This window comes from Xyrauchen texanus, chromosome 6 (genome assembly GCF_025860055.1).
Source record: "Xyrauchen texanus isolate HMW12.3.18 chromosome 6, RBS_HiC_50CHRs, whole genome shotgun sequence".
Taxonomy (NCBI): Eukaryota; Metazoa; Chordata; class Actinopteri; order Cypriniformes; family Catostomidae; genus Xyrauchen; species Xyrauchen texanus.
This window is the reverse complement of record NC_068281.1, coordinates 25,569,269-25,588,505: the sequence shown is the minus strand read 5'-3', so window position 1 is coordinate 25,588,505 and position 19,237 is coordinate 25,569,269. Positions and strand designations below refer to the sequence as shown.

The following is a 19,237-nucleotide window of genomic DNA, read 5'->3' as shown; positions in this document are numbered from 1 at the left end:
TGTTAGTCATGTTTGTTACTGTCAGGCTCCAAAAATGGCATAAAAGAACCATTAAAAACACCATGTAAGCAGTACATATGACTTGTGCATTTTATTCAAAGGCACTTGAAGACGTGCAATAGCTCTGTGAATCACAAAAGGCTGTGTTTAATAAGTAAATATATAGTATGCGCAGCGCCAGCATGTTAGTGAATGGTGCTGCTCTGTTGACAAATTCACGCACAGGCTGGTGATTCATTCGAGGTTATTTTTAGCCTTCACAGCTGTGCACAATATTTGAGTGCTACTCAAGAACAAAATCTCAGATGTAGATGCTCAATAGTTTGGTTCACTTATAGTATGCATTTAGAACGGCACCGGAGGTGCATTTTACCAGAATATGTATAGAAGCAAATTAAACTACTGTGAACAAACAGACACATACAGAACTTCCTGAAGAGTTTAGAATGTCAAAATAAAAGCGTGAGAGTTTAAAAAATGCACGATTTAAATATACTACTGTTAAAACTAAATAATAATAATAATATTAATAATAATTTATTATTATTGTCATCATTAGTATTTGTTTACAATATTTAATGGCTGAAGAAATTAATGCAATCACACCTCCAACACATATATAAATTCTGCAATAAGGGATTTACCTTCCAAGCTAATCAAGCTTATTGTCCCTCTATGATGTTTTTTTGCAAATGTGTCCATTTCTGCAGTAAGCGCTCCAGCTTTGCAGGCAACGTGCCTCATCAATCCAACATGCAGCACAGCCTTCCCCAGATGCGCTTTTGCTCTCAAAAACAGCTAGACAGCAAATAACAGAATCCAAAAAATCTGTACATTTAGTGAAAAACAGATTGGAGAATATGCCATATTCATAATGTTTAGGTAATGTATGACCCCTCTAAGAGTTCAAAACAGTGCAAAACAAATCTTACTCTTGTATTTGGTCAAAATGCATTTGAATTCTCCACAACAATGAATAAATAAGTCAAAAGTCATGAATGGTTTACTGTATATCTGCTGTAAAAGAATAGTGCCACCATTGATATAAAGGCATCTCTCTTTCCAGACAAATTTATATTTTTAAAAGCCATAAAAATGACAATGCACATGTTTGTAATTAAAGAGGAGGTGCTTTATAAATATCTACTGTACTTTTTCATTTTGAATCAACCTGGTTACAAGTGTTTGATCGAAATACTCTGACTGGGGATCTACATCAGAGAACATGCAGATGTATAGAGATATATCATCAAGATTTGATTTGTATAAATGTATACAGTATAAACCAGCCCTCCTATCAATGGCATTGTTGTAAAAAGGAAAATATAAATAAAATATGTACATTTATTCTGTTGTGGGGTTTGATGTTGATCTGTTAAACCCATGTTTCCTGTGTTTGTCTCACTCAGGCCCTCTGTTCAGGGGAATAATGAATCTTTCACAAGCACCCAAGATGACTCTTTTGGTGACTCCTACAATGATGAATCAAAAGATGGTACCCTAAGAATGAGAGAGGTAAGACTCAGATTAGAGGTTATTTACCAGATCTCTCAAAGATTCTCCATACACATGTATTTTCTCCTTTCAACATTAAATATTATAAACACACATAATTTATGAATAGTTATTTGTACCCACTTTTGACTGATTCAATTCACTGTGTAGACCAATGAGAGGCAGCGCATGGGGCACGGCGAGAGCAATGGTTTTGCGGGTCACAGTAACCTGCCAGACCTGTTGCAGCAAAGCCAATCCCCATCAGGAACTCCTTCAGGACTCAATTCTCAGGATCTGAACTCTATGGATGAGGTATATTACATGATGAGAGTAAAAGGAAAAAATCTGTTGTAGGCATGTTCTTAATCGCACATGCACTTACACTTTTACCTGTGGTGCTCACAAGGGTCAAACAAGTTAAAGTCCACCCTGTGTCATTTCCCAGTCCTATTCCTCCTCCTGCTTCTTTTAATTTCCTGTCCTCTCTATATTACACTATTAATACAATTGCCAAAATGCCAACAAAATTATAATAATAATAATAAACTCTGTCTCTGTAATATTGCTCTCCAATCTTTATTTTACTGTATCTTGACTTTTATCGTAAGAGTATTATCGACTCTTGAGTCTTTTTATGAATATGCAGCTTGTCTGAAATTGCCTGCACAGTCATAGTCAGAGCTTAAATCTTCTGTCCTATCTATTATCTAAACAGAGGAATTGTTTCTATTGTGTTTTTAGCCCCAAACACAGACTGCCTTTTGTCTTGCATGTCTGGTGTTAAATCTGTTCACTGCAGCTGATATGGTATATTGTTGTTTTATCAGTTTGGGCTTGGCGGTGCATCGAAAGCTTCCTTCACTTCTTTTGTGGACCCACTCATGTATTCGACCTCCCCCACAGACAATGATGAGTGCTCAGCCGGTATGTAAACACATAACAAATCAGATCAATGCATGCAAACAGTTAAAGGTAGAATTTGATAGAAAATAACTTTGGATGGCTCTACACGTAATTTAAAAAAAAAATATATATATATATATATATATATATTTAAATTCTGATTCAGAAACTATTCTTTTGGATATTTGAATGAGTCAAAAGCATTCAACTTATAATTTTGCATTCTGTCTAATTTAGTTCTAGTGAAGGTAATCGTTTGAATGAAATGCTTCCTGTTTCAAACCATATAATGTTCTCCTGTGCCTTCTCACATCTGCAGCTTTGTTTGCCAACGAGCTCTTGCATCAGGAGCAGGCCAAACTAAACGAGGCTCGCAAGATTTCTGTTGTTAACGTCAACCCCACCAACATCAGACCCCACAGCGACACACCAGAGATCCGCAAATACAAGAAACGCTTCAACTCCGAGATCCTGTGTGCAGCTCTATGGGGTACATTACCCCTCTCTACCTATGACTATATTAACCTATTTCACACCATAAGCATTTTTGGTTTAATCGCCTTAAGTCTTAACATTGTATCCAAACCAAGCACAATCTGACAAGAGACCAGCAACAAGGAGTTTTTATGTCCAAACTGAAAGCAAAAATGCTACACTACGCAACAAAATCAAAAGCCAATAGGAACTGTATGTTCAACTCACTGTACTAAAGAACATAAATCTAAGAAGACTTGTATTTTTATGTATTCATTATACTTTTATGGTTTTTCCTGTTGATCATGAAGGATTTGTCATATAATTTCGCAAGTATCGCAACTCCAAATATCAGTCTCTACTTGTCCATGTTTAATGTTACAAATATACGAGTAGCGAGATTTTGGTCTGAATTTTCATGAGCAGGGCTATCCAGAGGGATGCAGCAGAAGTAGAAACCTAGTGACTGACAAAATTCTTTGCTTATCACGGCTGATTAAGACAGAAATGGCTTTTATCGCTAGTCACTTTGTCATGTCGCACCTGGTTAGGTTGCAGTGTAAGCTGTTTGTGGTGACCGTGTCATGTTACGTAGTAAAAAGGCTTGTGTTTTGTGTATGTGTGTTTGTGCATATTCAGGTGTGAACCTGTTGGTTGGCACTGAGAATGGTCTAATGCTGCTGGACCGCAGTGGTCAGGGGAAGGTCTATAACCTCATCACTCGCCGACGCTTCCAACAGATGGAGGTGCTGGAGGGTCTAAATGTCCTGGTCACCATATCAGGTCTGTCTGAGTGCAGGGATGAAACACTGTTAGACAGGGTCATAGAAAAGTTCATATTTCAGTGTCATGTACTACAGTCTGATGCATGTTTTTAAAGCAAAGAGCATTTTCCTGGATCAGAGTTGCTTCCCTTAAGAGATCAATAATTTTTGAAACAAAGCACCTGGTGGAGGATCTTTGATATGACTGTCTTGTTGCTTTAACATGTTTACCCTCTCATTTGTGTTTACAGGGAAGAAAAACAAGCTACGTGTCTACTACTTGTCATGGCTGAGGAACAGAATACTGCACAATGATCCAGAAGTGGAGAAGAAACAGGGCTGGATCACTGTTGGAGATCTTGAAGGATGCATTCACTATAAAGTTGGTAAGTGAACCATCTCTGCATCCTTGAACAGAGGTCAGGGATGAGGGCTAAAGACAGTAAGGGTAGAGAGGGCTAATCGACATCTCTGATGCTAAGTGAGAGGATTATCATTCTGCTTCGCTCTAACAGCATGTAGAGTGGCAGCAGGTGTCAGTCTGTTTCTGCATGAATATGACAGACTGCCAATGTGAGCTGCAGGTAACTCAAAGGCTGATTGACTTTGTTTTCAGTGAAATACGAGAGAATCAAATTCCTGGTGATCGCATTGAAGAACTCTGTAGAGATTTACGCATGGGCCCCCAAACCTTACCATAAGTTCATGGCTTTCAAGGTATGAAGCACTCTATGTATGTCCTTCCCTTCTAATATCTATCTATCTATCTTTCTTTCTTTTCTGCTTTTCCCTCATTCTTTCTCTTTCTGTCTGTCTGTCTGCCTGTATTTTTGTTTTTTCTTTTTCCTTCATTCTTTTTCTTTTCCTCTGTCTGTCTGCCCATCTGCCTGTCTTTTTCATTTCTTCTTTCTTTTATTTTCCCTTTTCTTTTTCATATTTCTTTCATTCTGTCTTTCTTTGCCTCCAAAAGCACTAAATACTGCTATTTAAACCATATGGGAAAGAATAATTTGTAAATGAAAGAACAAGCATCTATCTCTTTATCTGATCTATACTGCTTTCCTCTCGACTTCCTGGGCAGTCATTCACAGAACTGCATCATAAACCTCAGCTGGTGGACCTGACTGTAGAAGAAGGTCAGAGGTTAAAGGTCATATATGGCTCAAGTGTGGGCTTCCATGTGATAGACGTGGATTCTGGGAACCCCTATGACATCTACATACCCTCACATGTAAGTATTTTTTGTGTTTTTTCCCCCATTACAATTAATTAGCCTCATAGATCAACAATAACTATTTGACTGGGTCAGTAGTTTAGATTTTCACTTGCTCTGCTGATATTTTCACTGGCCCTGACACAAAAAAGCTCCATGACAGGTGTAAACGTCATAAATGCTTTTGCTGGAAAATGATGGAATACAGAGCAATAAATACAAATTTGTTAACTATTTGTAATCCATTATAACCCATACTTCCAAAACTACCATAAGTTACCCTCATAATTTAGCAGTTTTCAGCAGTATTCACCAAACAATAAGGGTTTTTGCAACATAAGAATATGAGCACTGGCCCAATAGGGCAAGTAACTGTTCCATCCACTGTTTTGAAACTCTCTAACACTGTCCATTGGGCCATACTTATTGTTCTGAAAAGTCCTGTGAAGAATCAGATATAAAAAATAATTATAATAAATGGTAAAATTACAAAACAAATATTTAACCAGAAATCAGTACAATCCAGACACAAATAATGTCCTTTGGTTTGAGTCTCAGTGATACCAGTCTGTGGTTTGGCATCTGTAAAAACACAATGTAGTTTTGCTTCTGTGTATGGAAGGCTGTTGTGATTGGTGCAGAGGATCCCTTGGTGATGTGGCTCTCAGAGGTTGTAGTCTAATCTTGGAAAATGACATGAGCCTCCACAAACATCATATTCCCTTGACAGCACCTGTTGGCTTGAGAAGTTTGCGCAAATAGTAGCTAGATTTATTATTGCAGATTTGCAAATTAAACATGAAATGTCAAAAACACAATTGTGGAAAAGTTGCATTGAAAAATACATTCACGCTGAGTGCTCGAAGGTGTTCATAACTGTATAACTTGCTCAGTGATAATGCTTGCTTCTCTTAAAATCTAATAGAGTAATCCATCAATCCAGAGCATTCAGTTTTAGCTGCAGCTGTTATTACATTTCCCTTCAATCTGAGATGGGCTTTGTGCCATTTGCCGCCATTGTTGTCTTAATGTGATTCCCTTCAGTAAACAAAGACTCTTGGAATGTGGCCCTCTAATGGTCTCTTTAAGCACTGCAACCTTGATCTGCCAGTAAATCTTTCCTCTTCTCTCTCTCTCAGATTCAGAGCAGTGTGACGCCTCACGCCATCGTGGTGCTCCCTAAGACTGATGGCATGGAGATGCTGCTGTGTTATGAAGACGAGGGTGTATATGTCAACACCTATGGCAGAATCACCAAGGACGTGGTCTTGCAGTGGGGAGAGATGCCTACTTCTGTTGGTGAGTCTGCATCTGTCGATAGAAACATAGTAACTCTTTTATGCTCTGATGAAAAGGCTTTAAGATCATGAGAAGCATACAAGTGTACCATTTATATATGACTATGGTAATCATACAGTACCATGGTAAATGTCAAAGTACTATGTGAATACTCTCCAGTATCACCACTGTACCATTAGTCCTGCCACAGTACTTTTTTGTAAGGCAATGGCCGTTAATTATAGTGTTTTGAGCAGATTGTTCCTTCACTAAATTTACCCTTTAGAAAAAGCATCATGTCAGAAAGCAGTGACTCACGACTGAAGAGAAAGTTGGTCTCGATCCTCTTATTTAATTTATCTGACAGGAAGGCTGTTCTCTTTAGTTTGCCTTAATGACCTTTGCCTTAGTAATACCATGATTCAGTCACGCTCGCACTGATATCTGCTTGTCCTCTACCACAACTGCTGTGTCTATTTGTGTTAGCTTGTTCCAGCAGTACATGGGCTTACATAGAGCTTGAGGGATGCACAGGCTACAGATGTGCAGGAAAACAACAAAGGGCCAACACACAGCCTCTGCCCTGTGGGAGGAGATAAAGTAGTTCATCCAAAGTTCAATAACATTCAAACTTGCCTTCAACTCCTCTGCTGTTTTGAAAAATATGAGTGTGTGTGTGTGTGTGTGTGTGTGTGTGTGTGCGTGTGTGCGTGTGTGTGTGTGAGAGCTGGTTTTGAGTAATGCATTAGCTTGGAGGATTTAGGGCGTGTTATCCTATATAAAATAATCTCAATGTTTGGCAGTCTGTTGTGCTTTATTAGTGGAGAATGTGAACGGAATTATTCATTTTAAGGGAGTTGCCTCTGGAACGCTCTTGCTAAACATCAGCCTGATTTACTGTGGTTGTTGCTGTGTGTGTGAATGAGAACGAGGAAAAAAAATCTTCAAGACATGTTGCAACGTCAAAGACATCCATCTAAAACATGTTTACATCAAAAACCGCACAGGACAGAAAAACAAGTTGGGTCTGAACGCCCTTACCTGTGACAAACTCACTAACACACAGCCTCGAGTGGATCATTGCTTTTTTAAAACAGCAGAAAAAGCAATGATCGAAGACACTAATGTTAAGTAAATTGTTAATTTTTTTTTATTTAATAATTTCTATACTTTTTCTGCCAAGTAATATTGTTCATTAGCCTAACTGGAGGCCGTTTACTGTTGCCAAGCAACGTGACAACTTGCCACATTAATACAGAATATATTAGGCCACATTCACACTAATATGTAACACTACTCCGTTTTCCGTTCCCTAGCATCAAAGTTTTCCAAGGTGTGTGGTACAAGACAGTGTTCGGTGTAGGAAAACAATGTTCCAATGTGGACGAGTGGTGTAAAATCAATGTGTTTTCAACCTAAAACGTATTAGTTAGGACATGGCCTTAATAAAGGGAGTACTGGAAGATTTATCAGCATTTTACCATGCTGCTCATGCCATCATAATTTTGTTTGAACTATCTATTTGATAGTAAACCTGTTCCAAAATGAAATAAACATTTAAAAAAAGATATGCCCTCAACATATTTGAGTGATCTGGTGTGTTGATTTAGCTAATGAAGAGGTGCATTATTTAAGTTAAAAATGGTCTATACTTGACTGTGTTCTCTCTTGCAGCTTATATCCATTCCAACCAGATCATGGGCTGGGGAGAGAAAGCCATTGAGATCCGCTCTGTGGAGACAGGCCACCTGGATGGTGTTTTCATGCACAAGAGAGCTCAGAGACTGAAGTTCCTCTGTGAAAGGAATGACAAGGTTTGACCCTTCAACTTTTTGTTTAGAGCCTGGAATTGTTGTAGATCTGCAAACGTTTGTTCATCTACTTTATACATTTCTAATGTGTACTCTGCTACACGTTCCCTGTTGAAAATCAGCTTGGACCAGTTTAAGTAACAAGATTTATTTCTGGTTTTAGATGAGTATGCTGTTTAGCAAGCCATTCAAGCTGGTTATTTTCCCTGCTGCAAGCCTAAGATAGTTAGGTGGGCTTTTCTGGTTTTAGAGGGGTTTGAAGCACTTTCAAGCTAGTCTGTCTGGGAACAGACAGCTTGTCTGTTCCCAGACAGACTGAGACAGACTGAGCTTGCTGAACAGTTTAGCACCATCTTGGCTAGGCCGAGAGACCAACTAGACCACCTGAAGTCCAGTTTGGCCAGATTGGAAGACCAGCTAGACCAGTGTTTCCCAACTAGTGGGACTCAACCCAAAAGTGGGCCTCAGGTCTGTTCGGGTAGGGTCGCGTATAGCAGGGGAAAAAAAACAACACCATGGTTCTCCTTCTGTTGAAAGACAGATTTCATGATAATCTCGTGTTTCGTGCTTTACATGTGCTAAATATGCTTCTGATCTGCTGTACTTTAACCTACTGTATCTCTTGGCATGCGTGACAACTGGAATTCCCTCAATGTCATGGCGCAGACAACTAAATTGATGTAACCCATTTGAATTATTGTTTGAATGTTCAAGGTTAAAATGCTATGAAGGAAGTCAAACTTCTCAAACAGTAGACAGTTCTGACATTAAAAACAGCACTGAGGATGAAAAGACCTATGTGTCAAAATAAAGTTTTTTTTTTTTTAAGATTCCACATTATCTCCCATACTAAAATGTATCATGATTTTACAGTAAAAGTAACTAGTATTTTGACAATTTTGTTTTTATAGTTTTATATTAAATAATCTTAATCTATAAGGTAAAATCTATTGGAAATTACAACTGTGGCAATTGTGGTTAAAGTTTCTATGTGTGTTTAGACCACTTTTTCATAACAAATACCATAATTTATTAATATTATTATTATTATTATTATTATTTAGTATCATGACATCAACAACAAAATGTATGTCACTTGATGCATGCCCCTCAAAATTTAATCCAGGCACAATGTTTGTTTTTTTGTTTTTTACTTTGTTGGGTCGCCACTTGATGGCCAATGTAAAATATGGGTCCAGAAGCAAAACCAGTTAAGAACATGGAGCTAGACCATCTTAAACCAGCACCAACAAGCTTAGGCTGTTGTAAGATTTTTTGAAAATGCCCAAAACACACATTATACAGGTCAATACGATTTTTAACTAGTCATGATCCAACACAGTCTAGTTTTGTTTTCATCAGGATTAGATTTCTATTTTAGTATGTTTGATATTGAAGATTAAAACATTGCACGTTCTAAAACTGTTTTTTCTGTAGGTTTTCTTTGCCTCGGTCCGCTCGGGCGGCAGCAGTCAGGTGTTCTTCATGACGCTGAACAGGAACTCTCTGATGAACTGGTGAAGCTCTTGCAGAGCAAACACCTTAGAGCCGTATCCTGTCCTGTCAGCATTGCATCTGAGAGCGCACGGTACTTTGACACATTAATATGAAAAACAACAATAATATAGAGACTTAAGCCTGGACACATGGGCTGGTGCCCTAGTGAGTGCACTGGCGCTCTGCACACTGCTCATGGAGATGCAGTATCTGAGATCACCTGCAGTGGCATACAGTCCCCAGAAGAGGGGGCTGATTGACTTGAACTTGGTTTTGGACCCTATTTGTGGCCTCCGGTATAGCCTGAAATCCGTTCTCCAAGTATCCCCCCTTTACCATCCTTCCCCTGTTTCCCCATTGATTACTTTCAGTTGTCAATACATTTTAGTCATGTGCATGATTAGAATTGGACAGTGCTTAAAAATAATACCACATGGGGTGACTAGCAAGCACTCAGGCCGAGCTTTAGATGTGTCACTTTCCAGTACTGGCAATGTTTTTTCCAGTTTCACAAATATCTGTGAAGTTAGTTTTATCCAATTTCTCAAAAGAGAGTAACGTGCTCAGAAGAAACAACACTGGTGCTCATTTGTATATTATCAACAAGATCCATATACTGAACATTATCCAAAGTACTGTATCTCAAAATGTAGTTCAGTTTGTTCATGTTCTATAGCTTTGAGATAAAAAAAAAAAAAAAAGAACGGAATTAGCCAACAAAATTGCTGCCTGGGTCATGAGTGGAACTTCAAGTTGCATACCATGTTTTCTTATTCATTCTTTTAACTTCTCTGGTCTTTTTTGGATGTTTTAAACATGAGAAAACTGGAGCATGAAAGTTAACTGAGATTCTAATTGTCCTCACTGGTTGCATGTTTGTATAAACACTGGATCAGATCTTTTATGATGTTTCTGTCAGACCAACATGATGTCTGATATCAAAAACATTCTTGTGAGTTTTAAATCGAAAGACAGGTAAAATAAGATAAAAGCACCTGTATTTCAGTGACAACTGAGAATTAGTTTAATTTGGATTTCATAACAGTGCCTAGCACAAGTTTTCATCTTGAAATCGAAATCAACCATTAGACACACATTAATTTGACATTTTTTAGTCTAATATTTGTATGCCATAACAAACTAAGCTACATAACAGACATCACTTGTGGGCTGTTAACATAAGCCTCAACGTTTCAATGGGTTGGTATTGTGTTAAACTACATATTCTTGCACTTTTATTTTGAAATAATGTTTAATCGGTCAAATTTAACTGGGGCTCAAAACATTCCAAAAAAGGAAACGGCCTTTCTTGACAACTATGTAAAAGCCTACTCAAAATTCACAATTTATAGGTCAGCAGAAGTACCATTAGCCATAATATATTGTTTTATAGATTTGGTTTTATGTTTTTTTGTTTGCTTGACTGGGTGGGCCATCAGTTCAATGCTTTCGATTTTCTTAAAGTCACTTGATGTTTGCACACTATATAGATATTTATATTTCTTTCACATCTCTTACATAGCAAATGAAGATATTTTAATGGTGAGGGAATGAGAGGTTTTTAGCAATAATGTCCTGCTGATGTATGTATGTATGTATGCTGTGTGAAACACTGTGTTGGCCAGTGCTGGGAAAGAAATCCTTTCTAACCTCACTGAGCTCTTTTAAATAACTACTTTAATTGACACTCAAGAATGGTTACTTAATATGTTGCTGTCTTAATACGTTTTTAAGGATTGTCATTCTTTCAAAAGCTGTAAAACAATTTTTTGGTTCTTTAATGGTGATAGAAGCACTACGTCCTCCTCCTTTTGTTTTTTTAATAAGAAAAATAAAACATAAATACCTTTTTTTGCATTGTGTTGTGTCACCTGTTTTGTTTGTTTGGAAAGGGTGCCTGTTTTCACATAGGTCATGGAAGCAAGAATAATGCTGAGCACTGATATGATCCTCAGACTTTGCTCTTTAATAGATGATGTAATACAGTATCTCTTCTTGCTCAAGCAAATATGCCTTATCCGACAACATTTTGTTATACTGATTGAAAAATGTAATCCAGCAATGCTGACACCTGACATTCTTCACTGTTTGCATCAGAAAAATGCATTAATATCCTTTAAAATGACATCTATGAGTATAAACAAATGTAATTTTCACTGTTGTAAAGAGTGGAATATTAGTCTAATCTTGAGTTGGAAAATTATTTGAAACACTGTTAATACATGGACGTGATCAGATCATCAGGTGTCTTCTGGCATAAGGTCTCTTCACCTCAGCAAACACCTGTGTGGCATGATCTTGCAGTGACTGGATTGATCATTTACTGGGCATTGGGAAAGCAGCCGAGAATCTTAGAGACACGATTAGCCACCACGAGCAGCGTTTGCTCCTGCTTCATACAAAATGGACAAGGTAAATTGATTAATTCATTTTTCATAAATCCGTGACTTAACCGGAAACTTAATTATTAAGACTTTGACTAAATGTAATACGATAGGCTGTGTACTATCTTATGAATGTAATTACGGCATTTGACTTGGCTAATTGTTCCCTAAATTGAAATGTGTTTTTATTTTTTATTTTTTTTATTTATTTTTTTTCAGTTTTCAAGTTTTGTGAATTTACTCTTGTTGTATGAATGAGATGGAGAAAGTATGAGATATTTTTGAGTGTGGAGGTTGTACTGTATATGCTGAGATTATGATGTTTCGGAGTTGAACATTTAATGCAACATAAAAATTAATTGCCATTCAGCTGTAAATGGACAAATTAATAACTCCAGATAAGGAACTGTTGTAGGCAACAGTTCAGTTGTTGCTCTTGGGAACACTTGATACACATATTACATATGACATGTTACAAACTACATTATTATTAATAATGCAGTTATAGTATCATTTTATATCAAATTATATAGTATTATAAATATTTTAAAATAATGCAGTTTTCATGTTCACCTTCACTGTTTTATTAATATATTTGTGACGAGGAGGAAGGCTAATCAGCCGAGGAGAGGGATAAGTGCAGCAGGATGTGGCCGTTCGAGAGAAAGCCGCATGCAGCTGCCATGTGTGCGTTTGTGTTGTCTTTTTGTTTCATTAAATATTATTTTGACCGTTCAGCCGGTTCCCACCTCCTCCTTTCCCATTTGAGCCATGTTACAATATATTATAATACATCATTATATTTTGTCTCTTTATATTAGTTGTCTTTGCTATGTACTAACATTAAAATACATACAATATATTTACTTTTACTGCATTTTATTCTGCAAGATTCACATTTGCTGCTACTGCGGTTGAGGTATGGTTTATTTAGGGGTAGATGTTAGATTTAAGGTAAGGTTTGGGTTAGGTTTATTGTTAGGGGTATGGTTAACACTGTAACTGCAAATGGAAGTAAATGCAACATTTAGTTTTCATGCATTTTATTTATACTATATTTAATATATTAATATTGTAACCTTGCCCTTTCATTGTGTGTGTGTGTGTGTGCCAATGATTTTAAAGTGTCTTGCAAAACTTGTACATCCAAAACTGGAGCTTATTTCAGTGAAGCCATGGAAGGAGCTTCATTTCTGCTTAGTCCAGTACTCTCGCAAATAATTGAGTGTTGTAATTTCGGCAGGATTTCCAAATAATGTGTATTCCTCATTTCTGGCACTATGTTCTGAATTAATAAAGAGCAAATCAAGCACTGCTGTGATTTTAGTTTTTGTATTTGGATGCATGCGTGTTGACAGGCTCCTAACTATCTTGCAGCAGTTAACAGGCACACTGGCTCTGGCAGTGTTCACTGCTGCACTAGGCTCTCTGCAGATAGGATACAGTCTGGGCGTCATCAATGCCCCACAGAAGGTCAACATCAACACCCAATATATTCTATCAACTACCACTATATTCAGTATCTTACCTTTCACTTGACAAATTCTGAGAACAGCAAGATATGGATTTATCTCTGAGAATATATCTGTATCCTAGAGAAAGTTCTATTATTAAATATCATCGGCTGGGTTGGGATTTTACATGATGGCACAATGACAGCACTGGCAGCATAATGACGGTTTTATTTAACATTTTAGGTCATTCAGAAGCACTATGCTAAGTCTCTAGGTGTATATAAAGAAGATCTGTACCATAGAGATGGAGTCAACTCTACAGAACAGGAAAATTCAACTGCTCCATCTGTGGTCATGTACTGGTCACTGTCCGTGGCTATCTTCTCCATTGGAGGCATGGTGTCATCTTTTCTAGTGGGATTTGTCAGTGACGTCCGTGGGAGGTGATGAAACTGTTAACTTGTAAAAGATTCTATTTTATAAAAAATAGATGATAAAAAGGAAAACGGCTCTGTGTTGAGCAGGCTGGTTGTTAGATATTTGGATTATCATATACACTAGTCAAATGTTTGGACACAAAGCTTCTCTGTATTACCTGACAGTGTTTTACAGGATCAAAGGCATGCTGGCTATAAACGTTCTAGCCATAACGGCAGGGCTGCTAATGGGCCTTGCAAAGATGGGCACATCTCACCTCATGGTGATAGCAGGACGTGCTATCATGGGCCTATACTGTGGTAAGACCGAGAACCTTGCCCTTAGAATATTCCCATTACCCAGAGATAAATTATATTACTAGACACTGAAAAGTAGCACTCTACTGTGCAATGCACTGTAAAAAATTTTTGACATTGTGTCCATATACCACATTTTGTTGTTTAATACTCTCTTCCATGATGATTCACAGTTGTATGAAAATAAATGTTTTGTTTGTTCACTGGTTCATATGTGACACTTATAGGCTTGACATCTGGTCTGGTGCCCATGTACATTGGAGCGATTTCTCCAGTGAAGTACAGAGGGACTTTGGGAACACTCCACCAGCTTGCTCTTGTAACTGGCATCTTTCTTAGCCAAGTGAGTGCCACACTTAACTGATCTAATCCACATATCAACTAGATTGCACATTATGGTTCACAGCAGTAATGGGAGTTTGATAAATCATGACCAAATATGACCTTCCTTGAAAAGTCTGTTTTATAGTCACCTGTTACAACTGTGATAAAAATTGTGGGGCTTTTGTTCAGATTTATTGTGCATGTTTAAAGGGATAGTTCACCCAAAATGGAAAATTCATGATGTTCCAGGTGTGTATGACGTTCTTCAACAGAACACATTTGAAGAAAAATAGAAAATATCTCTGCTCAGTAGGTCCTTAAAAAGCAAATGAATGGAAATCACAGGCAATCACCATAAAGTCATCAATACGACTCCAGCTATGAGTTATCAAATTAATGTCTTCTAAAACGACACGATCACGAGTAGGAGGAACGCTGTACAGTATCTTGGTTGGTTTAGGTTTAGATCTGTATTTATCAGTTTCTTTACTCACAATGGTGCGTTTGTGTGATTATCCTGGATGTCTCAATGAGAGGAGAACGTGAGATTACGTCTGTATCCATGGCAACGGTAATGCGTCATATGAGAGACAGCTTGAAATCCACCCTCTCAAGAATCTTATCCTCCCATTAGATTATTGTTAAAAAGTGCTTAAATATTGATCTTTTTTTGCACCAAATGTGATAGTATCACTTTAGAAGACATTAATTAATTTAACTGCTGGTGTTGTATTGATGACTATTATGCTGACTGCCAGATTTGTGGAGCTTCAAATGAGATCTCCATTCACTTGCATTTTAAAGACCTACTGCGCTAAGATGTTTTTCTATTTTTCTTCAAATGTGTTCTGGTGAAAAAAAGTCATACACACTTGGGATATCATGAGGGTGAGTAAATAATGAGAGAATTTTCATTTTTGGGTGAATTATCCCTTTAAGTAACTAGAAACGTTTTTCCAGCATGGTTAATAGCAGTTCTGCATAGTTTAGCTCTCATTAAAAGTCATAAGTTAATGCAGATGTCCTTGTTTTCTACAGGTCATTGGTCTTGAGTTCCTGCTGGGAAATGATGACATGTGGCCTGTGTTGCTGGGTCTGTCTGGAGCTCCAGCCATCCTGCAGTGTCTACTGCTACTGCTGTGTCCAGAGAGCCCCCGATACCTCTACATCAAACTTGGCAAAAAAGAAGAGGCATGCAAGAGTATGTCCCAAGCCTTCTCACACATTGTTCTTGAGCACTGAATGATTAAAGGGATATTTCTCCCAAAAAATACAATTGTCATTGGTAACTCACTTTCATATTGTTCCAAACTCTTTTTTTGGAAGAATGTTCATGCAGCTCTCACAATGTAATGGCAGTTATAGCACACTGTCTGAAATACTTGGTTCTTATTGGTCAAATTTACCATTCAGCAGTCAAATATTTATTTTTAATGATCATTGTCCATAGCAACACTATATACTGTAATTGACCATTCATCAGGGCAATCTATGTTTGCAATGTAGCTGTGCTTGTGTTCTGTTTCTCATATCACTCTGCAATCTCTACAGGTAAGTTCATAAAATAATTCAACTCAAATCAATATTTCATGTCCATGTATCTGGATAATGTACAGCCCCTTGGTACAGGAGTCTAGTGCATGTCCTCCTCCAAATAATAAAAAAAAAGCTCATTCACGATTGGTTTATACAGAAAGTATGAGAACCAGATATAGTGATATTGACTCATTGACCATTTTTGGCACACATGATGCAGGCTAGACGTGAGCTTTGGTGGAATTAAATATTATCAGTGAATAACAACTTAAATTTAGGTCTGTTTCTCACTATCGTACAGATTCAGACAACTTGGAATACAGTGCATAAGTTAGATTGACTACTTTTATGCCACTGTTTATGCTGGTTTACTTAATTTTAGTTTGACAGCCATGGCCATTATATGGTAATTATGGTCTTTAAATATAACAAATGTCTTCTATTGTGTAGCACTGACACAATTACGGCATACAGGTTTGGAAAAGCATGACAGTGAGTAAATAATGACACAATTTAACATTTTAGGTAAACTATTCCTTTAATCATGTGATCATATATTTGGGGAGGTTAAAATAATCAGAATTATCAAAGGGTTGTCAATTACCAAAAACTTTTGTCAATTCTCTATTAGATTTCCGATATATTAGGGATTCAAAGTGTAAATGACCAAAAACATCAAAACCAAATGTGTGTGTCTTGTAAGGTGATGATATGAGGACAACACAGGCAAAATAATGATGACGCTCAATTCTTACGGCCCTAAAAGACTAAAATGGAATTACGACACATCAAAGGACATAGCAGAGATGCAGGCAGAGGAGGCGGCGGCCATGAAAGTGTCCATCGTGAGGCTGCTCCGTGCCTCTGTATATCCAACCCGTTCTCATCAATCTGCGTATAAATAACACGACTTGCGGCCCTGATGATGCATTTATCCCAGCAGTTTTCTGGAATTAACGCAGTAAGATTAATTTCGCTTTACACTCCCGTTTTAATTGCCATTTTGGTTGACATTTTATGACCACCATTTCTATTAGACAACAGTAGGCCTAATATTTGATCTTTGTGTTTTTTTTTCTAGATTTTTTACTATTCGACTTCGATCTTCCAGAGAGCAAGGGTCGGTCATCCTGTGTATGCCACTATTGGAGTTGGAGTTATAAACATCATTTTCACTCTTGTGTCGGTAAACAGGCACTAATTTATAGACAAACACTGGCTGCAGAGGAACAGGCTCTCGTCGCTTGGAAACAGCGGAGTGATGTTGTCTCTTGGGTCTTGCCTTCCCTTAATGTTTTTGACAGTTACTCGAGTCTGATGTTTTAGATAATTCCAACTCAATTGAAACAAGTTTCATTGGACTGCACATTACTTAAAAGAATAGTTCACTTAAAAAATGAAAATTATGTCATTATTCGGCCTCATGTTGTTCCAAACTTAAAAATGTATTAAAACATCTCCTTTTTTGTTCTGTGTATAATGTTTTAGCACTAATCAATGCAAAATCTTGCGCAAACACGCAAGCCTCTGTTACAGCTTCTCATAGCGCTCACGTTACAATCTTAAAAGAATCTTTGCGTAGATTTTTTTTTCCCGTATCACAACGATTCATGATGACCATGAGCGGTCAAGCTTTATTTTTTTAAGATTAGTATTTCAGTTTTATAATCAAATTCCATCAAATTGAATTAAGTAATATTTTATATATATATTTATTATTATTATTAACGTAATTTCGTTATTTTACACATTTCACAATTCAGTTTGATGGAATTTTGTAATTAAGCTGAAATACGTAAATCTTAAAAAAGAAAAAAAGAAATTGTATTAAAGTAATCCATATTTGTGCTTTGATTCAAAAGTCTTCTGAAGCCATATCATAGCTTTGTGTGAGGAACACACAATTAAATAAAATTTAAGTTATTATTCACTGCTAATTTTCATCTCCACTGGAGCTCTCTTATCAGATATCCTGCCTATGGCACATGTCCAACCTGTATAATCTGAGAGTGATAAGATGAAGACTTTAGTCGCATCAGTGGATAATGATATAAGTGGTTTTATTTAACATGGAGCCCATGTGGGTCCAGAATAAGGACTTAAATATAACTCTAACCCTGCTTTGGTCCATAGGAGGTTTGTGGGAGCTATGTCTTCATCATTTTTGCAGTACTCCTCTTCGCTTTCACCATTTTTATTTACTTTCATGTACCTGAAACAAAAGGGAAGACTTTTGAGGAGATAGCAGCTGTCTTTCAGCACAAACGAGGAGCCTTCCAAAACAATGCCCAAGTTGAGACTGAGATGATGCAGCTCAAGAGCTGTACTGAGGCCTAAAGAGGGCCATTAGCCAAGACTAGATTCGTATGGAAACTGCGGAGTGAATGATGTTACTGCTTACCCATTAGGACAAAGAACTCCATAGAACCTCATCATGAGAGCTCAGTGACTCCAAAAAATGCTCTTATGGTCTAGAAAAAGGAAAACAGATTATCTAAACACAACATAACATTTGTGCATCTTATGTTGAATTTATGGATTAGAAAAAAAATTATACTTTCAAAGTTATACATCTGTTCCCACCCCCCTATATGAAACATTATATAAACCTTAATGAATTGCACAATGTGAAAATAATATATTTAAGATATTTAAAATTAAGTTATGGGAACATTGTCTGCTGTTGTTTTATGAAGTATTATATTTCTCCAATTTAGTGTTACAATCTATGTTTGCCTTTTAAAATGTACGTTTATATGGAAAACAACGTTATTGTCCTTGTTTTTAAAGCAATGTTTAAAATGACTTTTTAATCAGTTAGCGAGTGTACCCCCAAAAAAAACCAAGTTTTCTATGCTTTGCTAAAGTCAGTTGCAGATTTGATGCGGAAAATTAGAGAACAGCACTGTTCAGAGCAGCAGGAGACAGACACACACACACACTCCACTTCTCTATTGTTGGCTGTACTTTGTGCCATATAAATCACCAAATATGCAGCATCCTAATTATTTTATTTTTATTTTTTGATGGAAATATTTGTTGGTTCTCTAGCAAATCTAGCCTACAGATGGGGCCGTTAGTAGAAATGCACTTATTTTGCACACATTATTTAATACAAATATTTTTATTACAAATTATAAGCTTAATTTGAAGAAAATAGAAAATATTTGGAAAAATTCTGAATTTCCACATGCTGAATTCTAAGATTTCTTGTGTTCATGCAAATGCAGCCTTTTTCAATGCTGATATCATTTGTAATATAGTTTTTTGTATGAAATTATAAAATGAAATCACAATCCAATTATAAAGTCCCACCTCCAAATTCTCAATTTAACATCTAGTCCAGCAGACAGGGAAACATGTTTTAC

At 37.0% G+C, this 19,237-nt stretch overlaps 2 protein-coding genes across 11 annotated transcripts in view; both read left to right on the top strand.

Annotated features, from left to right (window-relative positions):
• LOC127644754 (TRAF2 and NCK-interacting protein kinase-like) overlaps positions 1-10,141 on the top strand; it is a 137,608-nt gene extending 127,467 nt beyond the window's left edge. For all 8 annotated transcript variants that reach the window (XM_052128120.1, XM_052128118.1, XM_052128117.1 and 5 more), the window contains 11 exons: positions 1,410-1,515; positions 1,666-1,809; positions 2,325-2,421; positions 2,720-2,890; positions 3,514-3,657; positions 3,890-4,024; positions 4,255-4,355; positions 4,720-4,869; positions 5,991-6,150; positions 7,804-7,943; positions 9,378-10,141. In XM_052128120.1, the coding sequence (XP_051984080.1) occupies positions 1,410-1,515; positions 1,666-1,809; positions 2,325-2,421; positions 2,720-2,890; positions 3,514-3,657; positions 3,890-4,024; positions 4,255-4,355; positions 4,720-4,869; positions 5,991-6,150; positions 7,804-7,943; positions 9,378-9,461 (1,432 nt within the window). In that variant the 3' untranslated portion in view covers positions 9,462-10,141. The remainder of the gene's footprint in view (positions 1-1,409; positions 1,516-1,665; positions 1,810-2,324; positions 2,422-2,719; positions 2,891-3,513; positions 3,658-3,889; positions 4,025-4,254; positions 4,356-4,719; positions 4,870-5,990; positions 6,151-7,803; positions 7,944-9,377) is intronic.
• A 1,398-nt stretch (positions 10,142-11,539) lies between these two features.
• On the top strand, positions 11,540-18,697 carry LOC127644766 (solute carrier family 2, facilitated glucose transporter member 2-like). Of its 3 annotated transcripts, XM_052128139.1 has the most exons (8): positions 11,540-11,849; positions 13,199-13,294; positions 13,519-13,718; positions 13,888-14,012; positions 14,237-14,352; positions 15,372-15,534; positions 16,573-16,830; positions 16,951-18,697. In XM_052128139.1, exons 1-7 carry the CDS (start codon positions 11,841-11,843, stop codon positions 16,602-16,604), a joined length of 741 nt encoding a protein of 246 aa, XP_051984099.1. In that variant the 5' UTR covers positions 11,540-11,840; the 3' UTR covers positions 16,605-16,830; positions 16,951-18,697. The 3 variants fall into 3 exon arrangements, with proteins under 3 accessions (XP_051984099.1, XP_051984098.1, XP_051984100.1); XM_052128138.1 differs by having other exon boundaries at positions 11,540-13,294; XM_052128140.1 differs by lacking the exon at positions 13,199-13,294 and having other exon boundaries at positions 11,541-11,849.
• Positions 18,698-19,237: the final 540 nt, after the last annotated feature.

Bases quoted from the DNA above. Each gene is read 5' to 3' on its own strand.
- LOC127644766 (XM_052128138.1), top strand. From the start codon at position 13,166: ATGCGTGTTGACAGGCTCCTAACTATCTTGCAGCAGTTAACAGGCACA. The intron at 13,295-13,518 runs GTCAACATCAAC...TTAACATTTTAG, and splicing joins TCATCAATGCCCCACAGAAG to GTCATTCAGAAGCACTATGC. The intron at 13,719-13,887 runs GTGATGAAACTG...AGTGTTTTACAG, and splicing joins GTCAGTGACGTCCGTGGGAG to GATCAAAGGCATGCTGGCTA.